At 38.3% G+C, this 24,410-nt stretch overlaps 2 protein-coding genes across 2 annotated transcripts in view; both read right to left on the bottom strand.

Moving 5' to 3' along the window:
* Nucleotides 1-15,997, bottom strand: part of coro1cb (coronin, actin binding protein, 1Cb) — a 36,271-nt gene extending 20,274 nt beyond the window's left edge. Inside the window, exons 1-2 of the mRNA XM_066659748.1 lie at nt 15,830-15,997; nt 8,171-8,370 (exon numbers count right to left, since the gene is read on the bottom strand). Of these exons, the coding sequence (XP_066515845.1) occupies nt 8,171-8,368 (198 nt within the window). The 5' untranslated portion in view covers nt 8,369-8,370; nt 15,830-15,997. The remainder of the gene's footprint in view (nt 1-8,170; nt 8,371-15,829) is intronic.
* A 4,791-nt stretch (nt 15,998-20,788) lies between these two features.
* On the bottom strand, nt 20,789-23,171 carry zgc:55461 (beta-tubulin family protein). The gene is made up of 4 exons (XM_066658946.1): nt 23,012-23,171; nt 22,502-22,610; nt 22,284-22,394; nt 20,789-21,978 (listed from the first exon to the last, which is right to left on the bottom strand). The coding sequence occupies exons 1-4, from the start codon at nt 23,066-23,068 to the stop codon at nt 20,918-20,920; spliced, it is 1,338 nt and encodes a 445-aa protein (XP_066515043.1). The 5' UTR covers nt 23,069-23,171; the 3' UTR covers nt 20,789-20,917.
* Nucleotides 23,172-24,410: the final 1,239 nt, after the last annotated feature.

Raw genomic sequence — 24,410 nt, 5'->3', positions numbered from 1 at the left:
TGAATATCATGAAAAAGTTGATTTCTTTCAGTAATTCCAATCAAAAAGTGAAACTTGTATATTATACTCATTCATTACACACAGACTAATATATTTCAAGTGTTTATTTCTTTTAATTTGATTATTATAACTGACAACTTATGAAAATCCCAAATCTCAGAAAATTAGAATATTAATTAAGACCAAAATTAAAAAAGGATTATTAGAAATGCTGGCCAACGGAAAAGTATGAATAAGTATGAGCATTCAGCATTCAATACTTAGTTGGGGCTCCTTTTGCCTGAATTACAGCAGCAATGCGGCGTGGCATGGAGTGGCACCTTTTGTGCCTTGCCTTGCTTGTGTAAGGTGTCAATGGTCATCTTTTGGACAACTGTCAAATCAGCAGTCTTCCCCATGATTGTGTAGCCTACACAACTAGACTGAGAGACCATTTAAAGGCCTTTGCGGGTGTTTTGAGTTAATTAGCTGATTAGAGTGTGGCACCAGGTGTCTTCAATATTGAACCTTTTCACAATATTCAAATTTTCTGAGATACTGAATTTGGTATTTTCATGTTCATATTTCACCGTACTTTTCATGTTCATGCTTTTCCGTCGGCCAGCATTTCTAAAAATCCTTTTTTAGTTTTGGTCTTAATCAATATTCTAATTTCCTGAGATACTGAATTTGGGATTTTCATAAGTTATCAGTTATAATCATCAAATTAAAAGAAATAAATACTAGAAATATATCAGTCTGTGTGTAATGAATGAGTATAATATACAAGTTTCACTTTTTGAATGGAATTACTGAAATAAATCAACTTTTTCATGATATTCTAATTTTATGACCAGCACCTGTACAGTACACAGTGAAACAAAACCATGTTTCCAAGTATCTACATAATGTGACTTGCCTACACAGGTCTACATAAAGTGCAAATCTGCAACATCACAAAGCAAATATTGAGTGTATTGCAGCTTAGCAGTGGTCGATTCGGCTTACTATCTCTCACAGATCACACATGAAAAATTAAAGCAGTGCTGAAGCTATTATGACCTTCAAAATATTATACCTGGTTGCACATTGACACAAAAGTTAGGTGTTGCTCTCATACAGCTCCAGGGTCATGGGGTTTGGGTTCATGCACTGACTCAATTGACTGTCGGCTTGTGTGGAATTTGGTGTGTTTTGGTGTCTGTGTGGGGTTCCTCCGGGTGCTCCGGTTTCTTCCCACAATCCAAACATAGGCACATGGGGAAGGGGATTGGCTATTCAAATGTGTCCACAGCTGTGAATGTGTGAATGGTGGTCCAGGGGGTGTTCCAGCCTTGTGCCCAGTGTTTCCAGATTCCAGTTTTGAACCCTCTGTGACCCTGAACTGGATAAGCAGTTACAGACAATGAATGATTATTTTTGTAAGAACAGAAAATGCTGTCAGAAAAAAAGCTATTTGAAAAGTTGTCTAGATGAAGAAAGAAGAAGAAGATAAGGAAGAAAATTGTATTGATCCCCTTACGAGCAGCGGGCTGCCAACCACCTCAGTGCCAGGGAAGAAGATAGGGGGTTAAGTGTCTTGGTCAAGGGCACTTCAGCCATGGATTAATTTTTTCCTGCAAGTCCTGGGAGTTGGACTGGAGACCCTCCAGTTTCAAACTTTCTTCTCCAAATTTGTCTGTGTGCGAGTCTGTACTTTCTGCAAGTATGTGAGAGAGGTATATGCCACCTGGTTGCAGTATGAATGTGTCAAACATTCAGCTAGTTATTTCCTATTGGAAACCATATCATGAGCTGTACACCAACCATACACTAAGTCACTGACAAAACCGCAAGCACAGTATTTACATGTTGGTTCTAAAATATCTAGTGTCAAAACATTGCTCATAACTCAAAAACTAGAGGAAAGTGTGCTGGAAGGCTTGTTCAGACGTATACATGCTTGTTGCTACCGACCTGCTAGTGGTTGCTAAGGTGTTGCTACTGAATTTGGTAGCTAAGTTGTTGCTAGGGGGTTGCTAAGATGCAGCTAGGTGGATGGTATGGTGTTGCTTTAAGTCTACCATGTTGTAACAGGTGTTTAACTGCAAATCTTCTGAACTTTCTCATAAGAATTAATCGATGCTAAGACTTCCTATAAATAAAGTCCACGTGCTGAGAGAAGGGATGAGACCTGTCCATCTCAATGCCCAGATACTTATAGATTTTAACCTGCTCCAGTATATTTATATATTTCAGAGACAGACTATTTACCTAAATACCATAATGGCCACTTTCCAGAGAAGATATTAATTTGGCTAGTGGACCATTCTCAGCGCTGTAGTGATATGGATGAGGTGATGTTTAAGTGGGACAGGATCAGACATGGCAGCGCTGCTGGAATTTTTAAAACCTGCTGTGTCACAAGTAACGTGTACATAAATTGTAGAGTGTTTGGGCTTATGTCAAAATTAAAAGTTAGTTTAAAAAAAAAAAAAACACTCCTGTGTTGGTACGGTACATATTCGTTTACAAATACAGGAAGATAATAGTGTTTTTTTTTTAATCTCCACTCTTTCAAAGCCCTACTAGGCAACAAGGTCAAGGCCTAACAAAGGGAACACTGGGGAATGTAATAAGGAAAAATAGAAAACTGGTCATTTTTCTAGTAAACCATGATTGTAGATTTAAAGAACAGACCACAGATCAGAAGCATAACATACTATTCTCCACAGAAGTAACAGAAAAAAAGATTTTAATGATGAAGAGTAGCTCACTACACAAACACAGTAATGAACTCAATGAGTCATTTGGAAATAGAGGTGTCAAACTGCTTCGCTTCATTGCCGCCTCCATACATCACTGAAAGCAGCCTGGCTATCTTCTCTTTATAATCAGGATAACCTAAGATCTTCATGTTGGATATTGTTATTCGCTGCAGTTTCCTGGCTTTCTTCAGAATATCAGCAGAACCCATGGAATAATACATTCTGGCTATAATAGCTCACGGTGGGTCCATTTCGTCCATTTCAAAGGCGTCTTAAAGAAGATGGGATACGTATGAACTGGATTGAAGGTGTGACCCTAGAAAACTGGAGGCGGCGCTGTGAGTGTTCCGGTATTTTAATGATTGTTTGAGACATCATATCAACAGAGAGCAGACAAATGTAACGACTGAGGCATAAGCTCATGTCTATTCCATACAGCGTCCAGAAGTTGCCTCCATCCCTTCAGTGTCTCTTTTGGACTATTAACAATCCAGTGACCACTGTTGCTGACTTGAGGATGGCCAAAACAAACTGTACAGTAACAGAGCTACTGCCTTTGACTTTATATTTACAAAGGGGGACTAACAAGTTTGTGTGTGGACACAATGATTAAGAACTCAAGTCCAGTTATATTTGAGGTTATCCTTAAATCCAGAGTTTTACTGGTTAATAAATAGTTCATTATATTAAATCAAAATCACTGAAAAAAATTGGGTCTTCACATTCACTAACACATCTACTACCTTTGTATGTATATTCTAGATAATTTTACAAGCAAAATGCTTATTGAGAAGTTATTATTATTTTAAATAATTTAATTTTAGGTGCCTGACATTTGCACAGTACTGCAATTTGTCCTGCTGCAGGGAAACTAAAGGCATTAATTCTTGACAAAATCTCCTTCTTTGAGTTTTGGGTCATTTGACTCTCTCTATAGTCTCTTATAGAACGACAAATGCCTGTGGATTTGTTCCTGCTTTGCAGGAGCTCTTTTAAATGCATTAGTTTTGTGTGAAGTGAGTTATAAAGCATTGTAGGTGCACAATGGCTGTGATTGTAGCATTTTGACATCCACACGTTTGCGACAGTTGCATTGTGTCAAGTGTAATAAATCTTAAAATTCTGGGGATGATGCTTCGATGATTGAGGGTTTAAACATTCCTGTCTTAAATGTGCCAGTGTCCATGGAACCAAACACGGACAGCGCCTATACTGATTTATACTGTAATAATCCACATTAAGTAACTGTCTGACCACAAGAGTAACAATATAATTAAGCAAACTATTGCCCTTTAGTTACTGGAAGTTGCTCTGAATAACAGGTTGCATCAAGAGGTCTACTTTGTGAAATTTGGTTTGATTATTAATTTATTTATTATTTAATTATTTAGTGCATCTCAATTAGGGTTTAATAAATTTAACTAAAGTTTAGTCATGTCAGATGACAGTTTCAGCATCTTTTGGACATTACACACACTTTATGCATTTTCAGGAACAGGTGTATATTTTGTGTGTACCTACGAACATTTTGAAACTGAACATGATGGGATGAATCCGCATATTTACAAAGAAAATGATTTACTAACCATATTCCAGCAAATTCGTCCTGCTCCTGTGTCATGAATGAGGGTTAGGGTCCCTTCTTAAGACTGGAAGTTTTATAAAGGGATATTTAATATATATATAATCACAACTAAGAAGTTAAAATGCCAGTACTTGCTTTTATTTTTGAGAAGGAGACTGTGATAAGTGTGCTCTACAACCACTGCAGTGTGGTGTAGTATGGATTAGGGACAGACCGATCAGACGTTTTCAATCCTGATACCGATACATAAACTTATGTATCAATAAATGCCCATTACAGACCCGATACCACTGTTCAATTAATAAACTTCATACCTTACCATGTGGGAGAGACATAAGGCATCAGGACTAACTTACTAGTCTCACACTACCAGACACTTTCGTCATTTAACATGGCCAAGAACCACCTACTACTGCAGGGAAATTTGACTGACACACATACATTAGGACAAATCACAAGTCTGCTACATTAGCATGAAGTGTAGGAGAAGGATTCATGTCAGACCAGTACCATAACTAGTACAAAATGATAAATGGAAGTGCACACACACACACACACACACACACACACACACACACACTCTTTAAAATATCGGAATAAAAAAATAATTAGCTGAAACTGAGGGCAGACAAAAAAAAAGAGAGAGAGAGAGAGAGAGAGAGAGAGAGAGAAAGAGAGAGCATGTGCGAGAGGGTCCTAATTATCCGATAATCAATCCAGCTAATTTTTTTTAATATCAGGCCCAATATCCGAGCCTAATATCAGACCCTCGGTGCATCACTAGTATGGAGTGCACTTTATGGGCAGTGATGGGCGAGTAGTCTGAAGACCTGGAAAAAGTTGGGCAGCACAAAAAAATTATTTTCCCCTTCACCTTTATTTGCATACCTACAGTTTCAGGTGTTTACATATTTACAGACACACATACTCTGCACCAAAAAAGGACAAAATCAAAGCACAAAAATCTCTACAGAGAGGACTAGATCAATAACTGCAAAGGCCTACAGATCTAACTTTTCTCACTGATTCTATCTGTCTACAGCAGGGGTGTCCAAAGTCCAGCCTCCAGGCCAAACGCCGCCCACTGTATTATTTCAATTGGCCCGTGGCTTCACTTTAAAGAATACATCATTAGTGGCCCGCTGGCACTTTTCTGTCATCTGTTTTTTCTGTCACCTGACCATGGCAGCATGTGGGCTAATGTATCGGATACTGCACCACTGTTTTAATAAACTAAGATAAACTTAAATTCCATTCATTTATCTGGGCCAGCAAAGTTATTCACAGAACGACATTTGGTAATGGCTCCAGCAATGCAATGTTGACAGTGAGAATCTGCGATTTCAAGAAAGTGGGAAGCATTTACAGTAAAATGTTGGATTTTACACTCTTTTGATATAATGCAGCAGTTAATACTCTAAAATGAAATTTAGTAGTTATTATATATAAACTGTAGTGCTGCAGTGATACCGCTATTGTATCTGTATCTGCACCGATACTGGCACTTAAACACAGTATCAGTATCAGCTACAAAGAGCACCGATACCATAGGTGTGTTGGAAATGGCCCACCACTCACTATTCCCTACATGTAGTACACAGGGTACTTTTCAGACTGGGTATTTCACACTACACGACTGTTTTTGTTGATTTTTACAGAGACTGTAAATATATCACACACACTACATGACCCAAAACTCCCTAATCCAGGGGTCGGCAACCCGCGGCTCCAGAGCCACGTTTGGCTCTTTGATCCCTCTGATGCGGCTCAGCTTTTGAAAATAATTAATAAGTATTTACTTAAAATGTATTTTATTTTAGTTCATTCATTTTCAAATTGTAATTCTATGAAGATTATGGCGATCTTTTAACATCTAAAATATTTTAATAAAACGTTTTTTTTTTCGGAGTTAAAAATGGTTTGTTTCATGCAGAAATGTTATTTCATTTTCTCTGCAGTCGTTCATTGATTTCATAAATGTAACACAGTATAGTTTGTTTATACATAGCACAAAGGCAAAAACCCTGTTATACGCAGTGTTATTTCATTTAAAATTTCAAAAGAGTTTTGTGGCTCCCAGTGTTTTCTTTACTGTGTGAAACGGGTCCACACGGCTGTTGAAGGGACTCGTTCATCCTAGAGTTGGTGGAGAGTTTAACTACACAACTACATCCAAATTCGGGCTGAAAAAAATCAAACGTTTGATATGCTGCGACTGCAGTTGCAGCAATTTCAAGGCAAAAATATTTAAAATCAGGCAAAAAGTCATGTAGTGTAACCCCAGCTTAAGGCATGCCAAAGAACACTGACTTCATTCAACCAACCACAAGGATGCACGCAAACACAGGTTAGCAGGAGTCCTTAGAAAATGCATGTCACAGTCATGACAAATATCCTCATGTAAAAAGCTGTTCAGCCAGGCTAGACTATGTCTTCTTACTTGTAATTGTTACTGCATTTTGGAAATACTGATTTTTTTTTCTCATGGCTCTGAAACATTACATTTTTTAATGTAGAGCTAATAAAGAAGTAAATGTTGTTCATTCAAGTGAATTATATCTTATTAGTTATACAGAACACTGGTTTAACAAATTAAATCTTTAAGTATAGCAATATAAATATCTGGATTTATAGCATCTGTTTAGTAGTTTAGATAAACAGAGTTGGTATTGGTACTCAGTATCGGCAGATACTTGTACATGAAATATCGGTATCGGAAGTGAAAAATTGTTATCGTGCACCCCTAATAAACTGTTTTGTAAACTTGTGTTTTTCATATTTTGAATACACTGTTATAAATCAATTATGAATAATATGTTTGGAAATAAACACAGGCCCTTAAGAATTTTGATATGATCCAGTTCTGCCCCCTTTGAAAAAAGTTTGGACACCCCTGATCTACAGGATCAACATGTAAAAGCCTACAAAACTGGACAGAAAATCAGAGACCCTTACACCTGTTGCAGTGCTGCTTATATGCAAGTAGCTCCTCCCCTAGAACATACCACTTCTAATGTGGGTAAAAACAAAATTAACGAAAACACAAATTACAAACAGTAACTACTAAATATTCACAGTTCAGCATTCATATTCTAGTCATGATATCATCTCTACTCATCAACACTTACAGTGTACATTTATTTACAATTTCCCTTTTACAAATTCTGTTCCTCCCCTATTCCTGGTAGGCTCTGGAACTGAACTGAATAAGCGGTTACAGACAATGAATGAATTACTTAATTCATTATTGTTCCTCCCCTTCTACAGGGGATAGTCTTACACAGGTAAGTAAAACACATTTTCACTCATTGCTATTTTCACTCCCAATAGATAAGGACGACCAGTCCACAAGTCAGTATATACAATAGCTTTTAAATGTGATGTGTACCTTACATCATCACAGAGATAAATGTGTAGTATGATATGAATGTCAAATTGGCTAGAGGAAACAGTCCTTCTTAATTTATTATAATGTCCAAATGTAGTTTTGATGATTTTTAAAATTTGAATTTTTTGCGTGAGAGAGAGGGAAGAAGAGTGAGAATTAGTTGTGAGAGTTAATAAATATTTCTGCATAAATTGTAATCACCTTCTTAACTCAGTAATAGTGAAGCTGTGTTCACATAGCTGAAAAAAACAGCCACTAGGCCCTGCAATAAGAGTGAATTACAGGAGGAAGTTGTGTATAAAACTATTCACTTTGACAGCACTTAAAATGTTTGCAGGGGACCTTCTTTAGCAATTCCAGTAAGATTTTCATATTTTGTATGTTAATGAATGTTTAATTGTGTTGTGGAAAGGTGGTCTTCCTGCTTTTCTTTTTCTGTTATTGTGGAAAAATGTGTTTAGGATTTCTTACCTTTTGCAGAGGGAGAACAAGAAAGGCTCCACCTCCACTAGCCTCGACAATAATGGCAAGGAAACTGGGGTTAACTGCACAGAATGCACTATCCCAGGTGACCCGTGAGACCCTGATGTCATCATAGCACTGATCATTCCTTACTGCTTGGCCAAATACATGACGGAACTTGCTCTGACGAACCACTCGTCTGATCATCTCTGGAAAAAACATGAGGCAAATTTTTTTATAATTAGGCAAAGTATTAATAATGCTAACTAGGGTTGGGCAGTATAACAATAATATTGTATACTACGGTATTTAAAAAATGTGGATGGTTTCACAAAATGAGGGTGGCATTTATGACACGTGTGCGGTGTGTCAGTGTGTCAGCTAGCTGACCAGCTATGCTTCTAAACAGTGTAGAGTCTTCTGTTTCTCCAGCACCAGTTGCTAAAATTTGCTCTCAGAAACTGGCTTTTATCATCAACACGTGGGTGAAAACGTGTGTGCACTGTCGGATGAACAGCACAGCACCGAAAACCCTTAACCCAACCCACACTCACAGATATGAGGCTCACACATATGAGGTATGAAAATGTGGATACCATTCCTCCCTAATATTAACCTTGGTTCTCATATGATGAGACTAATTTTTTTTTTACTGTCAGGCATGAACAGAGTGACATCTAATATACAAGAAACTGTAACCTGGAGCACCGGATCATAAAACTGAACAAAAGGACTAAACTCAAGGACATACAAACATCTGTGAAATTTATTGCAAAATACAAAAAGTGTAAAACCAAATAAACACCTGCCAGTATGCCAGGTTAATCAAAATCTAGCATTTTTACAAACAGATGAAGACACCAAATGAGACAAGAAACTGAAGTGTTTACACCATTGGTGTTCATTCCCAAAGGGTTACAAATCTGACACATTATTATGTACCAAAATATAAAGTTTCAAAATAAATAATTTCATTCTGTCTTTTGTTCATTTTTCCGTTTACAAAATCATGTTATGAAAAATACAAAGTTGCCCCCTCTGGAAATGTGACTGATGTTTGATTATTACAACTTCACAACTGGATCTTAGTCTCCATGGTACTACCTCTGAAGGTATATTTTCATGGTCTTCAAGATTTAATGAACAAATTTGTACCTATGCACATAGTAAAACACAAACATATTTCATTTAAAAATGTCAGGGTAAATGGAATGCTCCGTTACAGCCCCCAATATGACAAATGATATAGATATGAAAAATATATATGCACTACACTGACTGAAACAAGTCTATTAACTTGACAAATATTATATGATTATTGCAGAAGTCTGTAGATGATGTTACTGTGTTAGTTTTAGTTTTGACCCTTGGTGTCAGCATAGATAACCTAACTATTCCTCCTTAAACCACAATAATCTTAGATCATTACCTTGTATCATATGAGCTACATCTCAACCAAAACGTATATACAATTCCTATAGAAAATCTTCATACCCTATCAAAATCCTTGCCTTTTATCACATTATACCCCGAAAATGAAGAAATTATGTTTAACTTTTCCAGCTGTATTTACACATTATAACTCTCTTCCTCAAAGTAAAATTATGTTTTTCTGACAAATCTGATAAATACTATAATTTAATTAGCAAAATACCTTGTTTAGATAAGTAACCAGCTCCTAAGAGTGAACATTATAAACTTCATGTATAACCAATCATCTTCCAGATTACACACAAGCCTAATTGGCCCACATCTGAAATCAATTGTACTGGTTTTGCTTACTTCAGGATAAAACCAGCTGTTACTTAACCAGTCCACCACTAGTAGTGCATGGTAACACCGTGGTGGGAAAGGTGCTTTCAAAAGAGTGCCATGATAAAGTTATGTAAAGTCACAAGTTAGGAGAAGGATACAAAAAAGATTTCAGCAGCTTTAACTATCCCTCTGAGTTCTGTTCAGAGCATTATCATGGTGGTGGCAGCATTATATTATGGGGTGTTTCTCTTCAGCAGGAACTGGGCAATTGTTCAGGTTTGAAGGGAAAATGGAGGATTCCATGTACATCCAAATTCTTGAGGAAAACATGCGCTCTCTGCTAGAGAGCTGAAGATGAGTAGGAGATTCATCTTCCAGAATGACAATGATACTAAACACTGACAAAAAAAAACAAAGGCTTAAGGATAGGAATGTAAATGTCCTTCAGTGGCCAAGTCAGAGTCCTGATCTAAATCCAATAGAAAATCTGTGGATGGACTTGAAGAGAGCAGTGCATTGCCGGTCACCATGAAATTTGACTGAACTCAAACAATTCTGCAAGGAAGATTGGGCAAATATTCCCTAGTCCAGATATGCAAAGCTGGAAGGGACATATCCAAAGAGACTCATGGCTGTAATTAAAGCAAAAGGTGGTTCTACAAATTCCTGAATCAGGGGACTGATGACTTTTCTAATCCTGTTATTCGACTTTTTCTTTTTTAAAATAAATTTTCAGAAACATTTTTTTCCTCATTTCTTGAATGTTGTAAGCAAAAATATGTAAATAATGTTGGAGAAAGATTTCTTTGTTGTGAGATTTGATTTCCGTCTGTGACAGTTTCAAAGGGATATGATTATTTTCTATAGGTTCTGTACATCCCCATGATACTGCAACATTAACTTACGCCAAACACAGTGTTAAATTTTACTGAAAACCTTCCGGATTTATCAAATATAGTTCCCTGTCCCTGACAAACTGTTACTAAGAATCTGACCGGTACTAAAGCGCAGATATTATCCATCTACAATAGTAATGATTTTATGGACATTTTAAATAATCATATCAAAAATATTTGACAAAATATATAGAATATAGATACAGAAGAGGGAAGCATCCTCCCTTCAGCAGCCATGAATTGGAAAAAAATCATTTCTTCATCAAATTCCACAACCTGTGCAAGTGACACAATTTCAACAAACCTACTTAAAGAAATAATACCAGTTAAAAATAGACCTTTTCTACCAATATTAAACTCTTCTCTTGATCTTGGTATATTACCTACAGTGAAGTGAATGTCAAATTTTAGACCTAGTTCTAACCTGCCATTAATATCTAAGATCTTAGAAAAAGCTATAACCCAACAGCTCTGTTCATATCTACACAGAAATCACATCTATTAAAAAATTTAATTTGGATACAAGCCATATCAAAGAAAAGAGACAGCACTCGTTAAAATAACAAATTATCTTTTTCTTGCTTGTGATTAAGACCGCATGTCTTTGCTTGTTCTACTCAACATAAGGGTGTTTTCACTCCTGCACTTTGTAGTCCGGTTAAATCTGACTGTGTTTCGTTTACACCTTTGGTGTGATTTGTTTGTGCAGGTGTGAACACAGTAATTGTTCTTTGATGCAGACCAAAACAACCACACCAAGACCCTTGAGAGATGGTGGTCTCAGTCCAGTCCCAAATTAACACTGGAGCAGTTATGGTGAGTGTTTTTAGTTTGTCGCCCTCAATCCGACACAAATATCAGTTGAACTAATCCGCTCAGGTACCCAGGTGTGCTTTGAAAAACATACAAAATTTTAGCAGCTAACCAGGGAAGGAGAATGCATTCTGCATGTGTACCTTAACCTGGTATACTGTCCAGATAATTGTCAGCACTATAAACAAGTGCAATTCCTGCCGTTGCTCTATGTTAAATTGCACAGAAACATGCACGACTCCACAACACAGGAGCTTCTTCCTGTATGAACTTTCTTGCTCCCGCCCCATATAGGTCTGACCAATAAGTGAACAGAACATGTGGTGTGCTGTGATGTATTTTGGTGCACAGTGATTTATCACTGAGTGAAAACAAACTAAACTTACAGGAAAACTCTCCAAGTATACAATCTCGTGAATTGAATCAAACCAGAGCAAAAAACTATAGTTGTGAAATCACCCTAAGTTTGGCTTTTGATATCATAGAGCACACAGTCCTTTTATGGCATTTTTCCACTGCATAGAACCTACACGACTCAACTCTGCTCTTATGCCTTTCCACTTGCCAAATCTAGCACCTGGTCCCTGGAACTGGGTACTTTTTTAGTCCATGCTCGGGTCTAGTACAAATCGATAAAACTATATGTGTAAACTTTAGAGAGTGCTTAATGGCCAGAGAAACCTATCAATCACCACAAAATGCAGGGCTCCTGAACAAACTAGCTGCTTGTAAAATCTCTGAAGTTACAGCAGCTTTTGGATTGGATTGTCAATGCAACCATCTTCTCCCACTCTTCACACACTGATAGCAACACCACAGAAATGCTAGCACAGGCTTCCAGTATCCGTAGTTTCACATGCTGCACATCTCGTATCTTCACAGCATAGACAATTGCCTTCAGATGACCCCAATTATAAAAGTCTAAGGGGGTCAGATCGGGAGACCTTGGGGGCCATTCAACTGGCCGACGACGACCAATCCTCTTTCCAGGAAACTGTTCATCTAGGAATGCTTGGACCTCACACCCATAATGTGGTGGTGCACCATCTTGCTGGAAAAACTCAGGGAAAGTGCCAGCTTCAGTGCATTGAGAGGAAAACACATCATCATGTAGCAATTTTGCATATTCAGTGGCCTTGAGGTTTCCATTGATGAAGAATGGCCCCACTATCTTTGTACCCCATATACCACACCATACCATCAAGATGTGCAGCGCCTGAAACTATGAATACTGGAAGCCTGTGCTAGCATTTCTCCTGCGGTGTTGCTATCAGTGTGTGAAGAGTGGGAGAAGAGGGTTGCATTGACAATCCAACACAATGGGCAGCACTTTGAACACATTTTATAAGTGGTCAGAAACTTGTAAATAACTCATGAAGGAATAAGGTTACGTTAAAACCAAGCACACCATTGTTTTGTGAAATTGCCCATAAGTTTGATGTGTCACATGCCCCTCTTCCCATTGAAAAAATAAAAGTTGGATCCAAAATGGCCGATTTCAAAATGGCCACCACCCATCTTGAAAGGTTTCCCCCCTCCCATATACTAATGTGCCATAAACAGGAAGTTAATATCACCAACCATTCCCATTTTATTAAGGTGTATCCATATAAATAGCCCACCCTGTAGTATAGATGTAATTACATACTACATTCAATATGCTAGGCTGTCTCTCTCTGCTCACAACAGAGAAAAGGCATCTGTAGGTATTTAGACAATGAATAGACCACAAAGCATTGAAAAGCATGACCTGAGATGAGGATATTGCTGTGTCCCTTCTTCATAGTTTGATATCTCTCAAGGCAGGTGAGCAGGAGCCTTTGACAGCCAGTCTTCCATTAGTGTCCCCAGAGAGGAGGGTGTAGATCCATGGGTTCATTGAAATAGGGAATTGTGGTAAACTGAGATGCTGGTGGAGCATCACGGTGGCGCAGCAGGTGGTGCCACAGTCACACAGCTCCAGGGACTTGTGTCCCACTCTGGGTGACTGTCTGTTAGGAGTTTGGTGTGTTCTCCATGTGTCTGTGTGTGTTTCCTCCGGGGGCCCCGCTTTCCTTCCATGGTCCAAAAACACGCGTTGGTAGGTGGATTGGCAACTCAATAGTGTCCATATGTGTGTGTGTCGCCCTGTGAAGGACTGTTTCCGCCTTGCACCCAGTGATTCCAGGTAGGCTCTGGACGCGGATAAGCGGTTTCAGACAATGAATGAATGAATGAGACGTTGGGGCTGTTGTCCCTCTGCTTACACGCAATCACTCAGGTTTGTTGACAGTGGAGCAGGGGAATGCCAATGTAGTTTGGCTGTTGTAGTGAAATCTGCCAGAGTCATTTGCCATACTCAGATAATATTCATATTCTCTATAATCCATAAATACAAACTGAACAAACGCCACCTCTCTACTCCCTTCGAGTTAATGACCACCCTCTTGCCTGGGGACACTAATGGAAGATTGGCTGCCAGAGGTTCCTGCTCTTGAGAGATATCAACCTATGAAGAATATCAGTAACAACAATATCCTCAACTCAGTTCATGTTTTTCGATGCTTGGAGGTCTATTCATTCTCTAAATAGTTATAGATGCCATTTCTCTGTTGTGAGCAGAGAGGGGCATTCATTCATTCACTCATTATCTGTAACCTCTTATCCAGTTCAGGGTCACAGGGGGTCCAGAGCCTACCTGGAATCATTGGGCGCAAGGTGGGAATACACCCTGGAGGGGGCACCAGTCCTTCACAGGGCAACACACACACATTCACTCACACATATGCGGACACGGGAAGATCAACTCTTCACAGACAGTCACCCGGAGCGGGAATTGAACCCACAACCTACAGGTCCCTGGAGCTGTGTGACTGCGACACTACCTGTTGCACCACTGTGCCGCCCCAGAGAGAGACAGCCTAGCGTATTGAACCGAGTATGTAATTACATTCATACTAGTAAAATCTCCAGTTACATATGTGCAATTATGTTACTAGTGAAAATGCAGTTGCATATATATATATATATATATATATATATACAATGTAAAATTACCATTGTATTTTAGATGGCAATAACATTATTTATACTAGTCTAAAACAAATCTGAACCGGCACATATATAAAATACATTATTATTCTTCAAAAGTAAATTTCATATTTGATAAATTGATATTTTTCTAGTCAGAATTTCATTATGGGCATGTGGATCCGTACACTTTACCAATCAGAATAACAGTGTAGATATCTGCAAGTGCAATGTTTACTAGTAAAACAATTAATTGTATATAACGTAAAATCGTTTATTTATTTATTTGCTAGTATAAATGTAATAACATAACAGTGAGTAAAATTCCATAAATCCATGGTGCTGACTAATCAGAATGGCATTAAGGATATGTCATCCTGGGAATGTAACTAGTCAGAATGGTTTTCTCGATCTGCAGGTCTATATTATTATAGTATTAGAAAAAACATATCAACGGCTTGCCATAGGCTGTTTCTGCAGCTCTCGTTGGACGCGTTATCCAGCAGATGCACGCAACTGGTTTTCAAAAGGACTCATACGGTGGACATCCAGGGAAAGCAAATATAAATAAAATATTAGAAACGTTGTTTTATCTGTAATTTTTGAGCGACAGCAATTAACACCTGAAACACATTGGGGAATATATTCTGAGGGTAAAACACGCTAGCTACATCAGTTAACTGGGCTGTTCTCTCCGTTGGTCGTTTGCGTACATTAGCCAGCTAGATCTAGGCTTAGCAACAATTGAATGGATCCATTAGCGTGCATGGGACCGGTGTTTTGTAACAGCAGATAAACGGAAAAAAATATTTTCTGTATCTACCCCAGATTGTCACCTTGTAATTTGCCCTGTCTAGTCTTTAGCTGACGACACCAAAATTTACAATGCTTTCTACTGTTCAGACGTGAGTGCGCTAGCTGGTTAGCTAACGTTGCTATCACTATATTCCTACCCCGGCATTGTGAGTGTGGGACACAACTTTCATCTGTGAAATGTATAGTCAAAAATGCATATGGGCACCGAAAAAGCACAAAACCCCTCTAGATATGAGCAAATGCATTAGCTCTAATATTGATGTTCTTCATGCTCAAATCACAGTGAATTTCTGTAGTCTGCTAAAACTAGCTATGTTCGATTCCTCTGTATTAACGGAGAACACACATAACGAACATTTTCGACCGCAAACATTCTTACCTTTGTGTGTTTGTTCCAAGACGTTGTTTTAAAACATCAATTATTTGCACACGTAAATCGTTTCAACTGATTTCTGATAGCCAAACGCTGCCCTCCTTTTCTTTATGTGCATGGACAAGAGCAGCAACGCCCTTTCTCTTCTCTTCGCCTATACCCTCCTCTCCTCTCTTCTCCTCTCCTCCCTTCCCCTCCCATCCCATCCCATCCCATTCAATTCAATCCCCCCTTCTCTCCCCTCCTCTCCTCTCTGTTGGGGACTTTAGCACGGGTGGCAAACTCACTTCCTGATCATTCACACTTTCAGAAAAAGGGAAAACATAAAATTAAGCCAAATCAGAGAAATAATGTGAGTAGACAGTCGTGATAAAACATTATACAACAATCTGTTACATTCCCAGAGCACAGGAACAACAGAATCAGCTTATTTACCGTGTAAACGGGACAAAAAGTGAGACAATAGAATATGTTAATGTGTCTCTTACATGCTAAAACAAAACATGAGTGAAATAAGATGATTACTGAAGCTTGCATATGATCTTATGTGTAACAGAACCGGGTACATTTTAGTACCTGCTTGCTCATGGTTCCAGGCAAGGAAATAAAGGACAAATAATAAGTAAATCTTGCAGAAAGCTGACTGGCTGGATAGAATTGTCAGTCTACATGACAAAATCCAGCATCACGTTCACAATTGTGATTTTATTAAAAAACACTTTATAATACCAAAGATTATTCCTCATCATCTGCTAGCTCTTCGGTCTGATTGTAGGCTCAAATAAAGGTCTAATGTGTTTACAAAGCCCCAGTATCTGTAAATGGGTAAGAAAACAAAAGGGTCTCAGCCTAGTATTCTAGGTTTTCTTTCTCTGCACATGGAAGAGAAAGGGCATCTGGAGGTATTTAGACAAAAAAAAAGACCTCCACATGAACTGAGATGAGGGTATTCACAAAATGCTTTTAAATAACTTCTGTTGACCCTGAATCCTGAATCAAGATCATTTCCAGACAAGAATAGAAGGAGGTGTAAGTCATTAAAAACAAATTGATGTCCCACCTCAGTAAAGGCAGCTATATTGCCACCACTATAGATAGTTGAACAGCACAGCAGCCAAATAACATAGGATTCACAACTCACTGGATTGATGAGGAAATCTTGGAGAAGAGATCACCTGCACATGCTTGCCGGAGGTTGGAAGTTTCCCGCACTTTAGATGTTGTGGCAGGTGTCGTTGGTGACATTCATTTTCAGGATTCAATCATTAAAGCGTTCAGTGAGTTTGATGAGCAAAGCTGGTTTGAGAAAGCAGAGACAGACAGAAAATGAGTCAGACCAAAATTATTCTGATGTTTAAAAAAACCTAAATTCTTTAGGGTTTAGAAGCCAACATTAACAACTTAGTCAACAAAATGCACACAATATTTTTTCAATATAATACCAAATTATTTTATAATACAACACAATACTTTGTCAATTTCATACATTTAAATTTTTTTCATATTGCTCATAAAAATTCCTTCATTCCTTCATTATCTGTAACCCTTATCCAGTTTAGGGTCACGGTGGGTCCAGAGCCTACCTGGAATCATTGGGCGCAAGGCGGGAACACACCCTGGAGAGGGCGCCAGTCCTTCACAGGGCAACACAGACACACATTCACACACCTATGGACACTTTTGAGTCGCCAACCCAGAACCTCTAGGTCCCTAGAGCTGTGTGACTGCGCCACTAACTGCTGCGCCACCGTGCCGCCCTTATAAAAAAATAATATCTTTAAATACGACCAAAGACCACAACAAAACAAAATCAAAAGCCCATTTCCAAATAGTTGTACAAATTTATTGTTTAATTCTGGTGTTTCCAATGATTGTAGAGATGTTTTTTTTTTCAACACTGAAAATCAATCAATTATTTTATATGTTTTCTAAATTATATAAAGAACTATTATGCTTGCAGTCATATGTTAATAAAGTTCATATAACTGCAAACAAAGTGGAGTTACATTTATATCTGTTTTGCCTAGATAATTCATATTTTCCTGTTTTTTCTAAGGACATTCTAAGAGAAACTGGTTGCACTCAGCCAGTCAGTAAATCCCTGAGCTGTTATGAGTGTATAATACCAATGACCACTGTCAACATGTAAGGATCCCTGAGATGTATTCTGTGCTTACCAGAAACATCTTTGAAAAGAAGTCATTTTATCTTTTCACTCAGACCTGTGTCTTTCTAGTGAATTCAGTTAGATAGAAATCACTGTCTCTAGCTGAACAACTAGAATAGGGCTCTTATCGCCACAAAATCTGACTTTATACCCGACCTACACATCGTCTTTTGAGCTCATCTTCTGGCTGGAATATCTGTGTTGTGCACATCAGTTGATTTGTCTTGTCTGTGTTTAAAAGCTGGACAGTTCATCTTTTTATTCTTTCTGTCTGTGTAACCTAGCTGAACATAAAACGACTGTTGTCTTGACGGTCTGGCTAACTAAGCTGGACAGCTCTGTGGTGTGTCGCATACAACGTGGATAGAACTCCTCTCTTTTGTCTACCTGTTTGGATTACAAAACTGCACTTTGCCATGATTTTAATGCTGTCTGTATGGCCAGTCATGCCTGCAGTGCATGTCTTTACCTTTGTCTTTGTGAAATACTGTTTTGTGTCTCTTTAAAATGTACAATTGTAGTCTCTCAGACTAATTAAGCTTGATAGTGCATTGTCTTTTCAGTCTTCCAGTTAGATATAAATAATTTCTGTCCTCTATGTCTCTGTCTAAACAGTTTAAAAAGGGTACTTATCGCTACAATATTTCTCTTAATATCTGAGCTACGTGTTGTCTTTTGAACATATCTTCTTGCTGCAGCATCTGAGCTGATAAGTAAAAAAAAACAAGTGGAAATACAAATGGGCCACTGGAGTTTGATCCATGAACATTCATTCATTATCTGTAAGCACTTATCCAGTTCAGGGTCGCGGTGGGTCCAGAGCCTACCTGGAATCATTGGGCGCAAGGCGGGAATACACCCTGGAGGGGGCGCCAGTCCTTCACAGGGTAACACACACACACACACACATTCACTCACACCTACGGACACTTTTGAGTCGCCAATTCACCTACCTACGTGTTTTTGGACTGTGGGAGGAAACCGGAGCACCCAGAGGAAACCCATGCGGACACAGGGACACAGCGTCACAGACAGTCATCAGGAGGGGGAATCGAACCCACACTGCGACACTACCTGCTGCGCCACCATGCCGCCCTGATCCATGAACAGCCATGAACTGGAATCTGCAGGAACAAGCATTGCTGTTCAGTCTATTGAGTCAACACTACCATACAAAAAAAATCCTCCAGAATGAACACCTTCAATCTTGACTGACCTTTTTCACATCTGGAATTTTGTGGTCAGAAGACTCAAGGCTTCAAAGGGTTGTCCCATTTTGTAGGGGAATATTTGAACCTTTCACTACACATTTTAACTCAGATACAAGGGGCAAGACAGCATTTGAAAACATGGGGTAGGTGTAAAATAAAGGAATGTGATTTTCGAAAAAACGTGATTTTAAAATTGTTTAGAATTATGCAAAAGACCAGTTAGAAAACTAAACCTGGTATTTGCATGGTTCAATTGTTCCAACAGAATGGCTAAATTAGGATAACATTTAGTTTAACTGATATTACTGGTATTGTGGCTGAGTGTAATCATATATTTATGCAACGTCTGATATCAGCTTTTTCCAGAAGAGTAGAAGCTGTCATTGCAGTATAAAATTGAAAGTTAAAAAAAAAGAATAAATAGTAAAATAAATTGCTTCTGCATACTTTAATATCCCATAAGTAAGGGCATTCTTGTGACCCCACTTTACAATGCTATGTGTAAAATGTTAATATTCAGGTTATGTTTTGCCTTTTAGGAACCTATTTAATTTGAATACTATTATTTTGTATTAAAAAATAAAAGCCCTATGTTACATTGAATAAAATGGGACTTATGAGAACATGACAAATGGCCCTTTGTTGCCCAGTTGTACATATGTGGTCTCTTAGGGTCTGGTGTGCCCCAGGCCTTTACAGAACATAATGGAAACCTAAAATAGATGTTCTCACACCTCTGTATTAGCTTAATATTGCATAGGCTAGGGTTAGGACTCTAGGAATTTCTAAAAATGGTTTCCTTTTCTTAGTTTTATTTTTTTCAATTTCTAAAACTTAAAGCATTATGGCTGTTGATAATTTCTTATTTAAAGCAAACTTTCTTGTATTTTAATGTTCAATCAGACTAATAAGATGTGTTATCATGTGTACCATAACATGCACCAGTAGGTTGGGATAATGTCAAGCAAACTTGGATGGCAGGGTGACAGTTATGGCCTGACCCCACAATATCCAGCTTCTTTTCTTTTGATATTAGTTTGATGCCATCTCAACAATGTATAATAAATGGTTATGGAGCTAGATATAAATAAATATCCGTATATACAAAAAATGTCTGGAATAAGCCCTAGCTACTTCAACCGTCTAAAAACGTACTAACATATGTCTTTAGATCGGGCCTTCTGTTCCATCTAGCTACATACACCAGATGGCAGCACAAGACTTCACATTTTACTTGAACTCTGTAAAAACATTTTTTGCATCATTTTGCAATAAAGACTTATTTAAAAGTTTCGTACTCACAGGCTAAAATTTTAAAGAGCTGGACAAAACTAAACATTTCTAGGACATTAAGACATGAAATACTTTACAAGCAATTCAAAATCTTGTACATTTGCTCACGTTAAAAGTTTAGGTTAAGTTTAGTCGAAATGGACAAACTAAAATTGTCATGTTACAACTAAACAGTTTCAAGAGGATTTCACTACTGAACAAGTTAATATTTACTAGTTGCAATAGAACTGTAAAGCACTTCGCATAACTAGATTTTTGAAGGATCTGAAGTAAATTAACCACACAATGAATTATGAATTACAGTATGCAAATTACTTTTAATAAACAGATCCAAATATTAACAGTCAATATCATTTTAATAGTAACAGCGAACCAATCAGAATTAAAACAAACAGAACAAAACAAAACCATTTGGAAAGATATTTATGCCAACTCTTCTTCTCCTTCTTCCTCAAATTCTCCCTCTTCCTCTGCTGTGGCATCCTGATATTGCTGGTATTCAGACACCAGGTCATTCATGTTGCTCTCTGCCTCAGTGAACTCCATCTCATCCATACCCTCACCAGTGTACCAGTGCAGGAAAGCCTTTCGCCTGAACATAGCTGTGAACTGCTCTGAGATACGTTTGAACAGCTCCTGTATGGCTGTGCTGTTGCCAATAAAGGTGGCTGCCATTTTGAGGCCACGAGGTGGAATGTCACATACAGCAGTTTTGACATTGTTAGGGATCCACTCTACAAAGTAGCTGCTGTTCTTGTTCTGGACATTGAGCATCTGCTCATCCACTTCTTTCATGGACATGCGTCCACGAAAAACTGCAGCAACCGTGAGGTAGCGGCCATGGCGTGGGTCGCAGGCTGCCATCATATTTTTGGCATCAAACATCTGCTGAGTGAGCTCTGGGACTGTGAGGGCACGGTACTGCTGGCTCCCCCTGCTGGTCAGAGGTGCAAATCCTGGCATGAAAAAATGCAGTCGTGGGAAGGGCACCATGTTCACCGCCAGTTTTCGCAGATCAGCATTGAGCTGGCCAGGGAAACGTAGACATGTTGTCACACCACTCATAGTCGCAGAAACCAGGTGGTTGAGATCACCATAAGTCGGCGTGGTGAGCTTGAGTGTGCGAAAACATATGTCATACAGAGCCTCATTATCAATGCAGTACGTCTCATCAGTGTTCTCCACCAGCTGGTGAACAGATAGGGTTGCATTGTATGGTTCGACAACAGTGTCTGAGACTTTAGGTGATGGCACAACACTGAAAGTGTTCATTATGCGGTCAGGATACTCTTCACGGATTTTGCTGATGAGAAGGGTCCCCATGCCAGATCCTGTTCCTCCACCCAAGGAGTGAGTGAGCTGGAAACCCTGCAGACAGTCACAGCTTTCAGCCTCCTTGCGCACCACATCCAGCACAGAGTCCACCAGCTCAGCTCCTTCTGTGTAATGGCCCTTAGCCCAGTTGTTTCCAGCCCCACTCTGACCTGGGTAAAAATATGACACCAGGTCTATGCTACTGCTCATATCTTTGATATCCATTTTATAGAACATGGATTAGCCACAACTAAGCAATTACACAAAAAAAACAAGCTTCTCGCCATTTATATTATAAGACCACTTGGATTTGTCTGCATTTCAATAACTGATTAAGTGAAATAATTGTTTAAAAAACAAACACTTACTAAAGCTAACTAAACAGTATAATAAACAAAGTACAATATAAATATTTAAGAAATAGCAAATAAAAAAATAGAGCATTTTGATCTAATCAAAGACAAATCAAACACACCAAAGACAAAGTTGTCTGGTCTGAACACTTGCCCAAAAGGGCCGGATCTTACGGAGTCCATCGTTCCAGGCTCCAGGTCCACGAGTACAGCTCGGGGGACATACTTTCCACCTATTGCGCCACAAAAAAAACAACAACACATTTTTAGCATTGCCATTTGAAAAACCCAATGATTTAATTGATGGAGGTCATATTCTTTACATGAATGGCGAATTTACCGGTAGCTTCGTTGTAGTACACGTTAATTCGCTCCAACTGAAGGTCGCTGTCACCGTGGTAAGCACCGGTTGGATCGATTCCATGTTCATCGCTTATAACTTCCCAAAACTATATTAAGAAAGAAAAAGCGCGGATTTGGGCTTATTAATATTTAAAATCAATATTTTATAAAAATCTAAAACTTTGTTTGGTGATACAAACTATTAAAAAGGGGGGAAGCTTAATCAGCGGCGGGGTGAACATTAGCGGTAGTTGGCTAAATATTAGTTCAAGTACAATCCAGTTTTAAACTGTCCACTTCTGGTGCAGATTTAAATATATTTGTCAGGATTATCGTTCATAAGTATAACAGGTCTAGTCAAAAAGCATAACTTTAAAAAATCCACCATAAACCTTACTAGCTAGCGAAATAATGTCCTTTAGTCGAGCGTTAGCTAGCTAGCGATATATGCCCTACTAATCAATTAAGCTTGCCACTAGATGTTGTTTTACGAGTAGGTTTGACTTACTTTGGCACCAATCTGGTTTCCACACTGACCGGCTTGCAGGTGAACAATTTCCCTCATTGTGAATTGTCGTCGAAGAAGGAATAAAATACCTATCTAGCTCTGCAAGTTATCGCCTAACGTCTCTCGTTGCTGTCACGGAAACTTAACGACAAACGGCGGGTACAAATATTTATAAACGGTGCAGCCATCAATGTTGAAGCCCATTGGCTTATTTAAACGTCGCTCATTTTTCCACCGATTCTCATTGGTGCACTGCAACAACCGGGAAGGTGTTCACAGATTTTGATTGGTTGCTAGCGATTGTATTCAGTTACCAATGGTTACGACTTTGCCGTTCCTTAGAGACCCTTTTGTATACTTGTAACTAGATACGCTCACACAGCAGTGGTTACGACTTTGCCGTTCCTTAGAGACCCTTTTGTATTCTTGTAACTAGATACTCTCATACAGCTTTAATCGCTGGGTTGAAAGACTATAGCGTGTTTGGACATGTTTACTCTATTGTATTATTTTTTACTGATACAATAGAGATATTTATCTTCAGATTCCATTAACCTACATTGCTATTCTGACCTGTTTTTCAAACTCTCAGCCACGTTTGCATTTTATAGCATGCACATAGGCATTTCTTAAGGGCATAAAAGATATGATTTTATTTTTGTAGTTTTCTATGAATTCTGGGTGAAATAATCAGCATTTAAGACTATATCAGAAAACAGGAGGTAAAAATGTATTTAGTTTGTTTTTAAGATAACACCACTCATCCCAAAACTGCAGTGATACAAGACCTGTTGCATAGAAGCAAAATAATCTAAGAAAGGAATGGAACATTCATAAACATTCAGAAGAAACGTGGTGCTCGTTAGAAGTGCACAGCTTTATCAGTGTGCTGCTGAATATTGTTCATATTTACACTGTTATAAGGAGGGGATAATTGTGAATTGTGTCCATAATTGTGACGGAAGGCAAAGGAGGTTTGAATGTCCACCACTGTATTGCAGTCTGCTGGGCTGAAGATATGCCAAGCAAAGTGTTAAACATTGGCTGGACCTGGGGTTGTGAATGGTTAGCATGAAAAGCCTGAAGCATGCAGATATTAAAATATAATTTGAGTTGATCTCTGAAGGTTTTAATTCTCCAATCTTTTCTGTTATATATTATATATATATTTTAAACATTATTGAAAATGGAAAAACAAAATATCGTATGACTCAAAGAATAGCACAGATATAGTGATGTCATGTATTTCTTTATGACTTATTTTCCCTTAGTCTGTAAGATGCAACAAAACAAAATTAAAAAATTATTTGTTGATGAATTTGCTTTGGTTATGGACATAGGTATTTGGATCTGAATTTTGTATATACGAATTATATTTATATGCTGTATAAAAGTTAAA

The sequence above is a fragment of the Hoplias malabaricus genome, chromosome 2 (assembly GCF_029633855.1).
Source record: "Hoplias malabaricus isolate fHopMal1 chromosome 2, fHopMal1.hap1, whole genome shotgun sequence".
In the NCBI taxonomy this organism is placed as follows: Eukaryota; Metazoa; Chordata; class Actinopteri; order Characiformes; family Erythrinidae; genus Hoplias; species Hoplias malabaricus.
The sequence above is the reverse complement of the archived record's forward strand: the minus strand, read 5'-3'. Positions and strand labels throughout refer to the sequence as shown.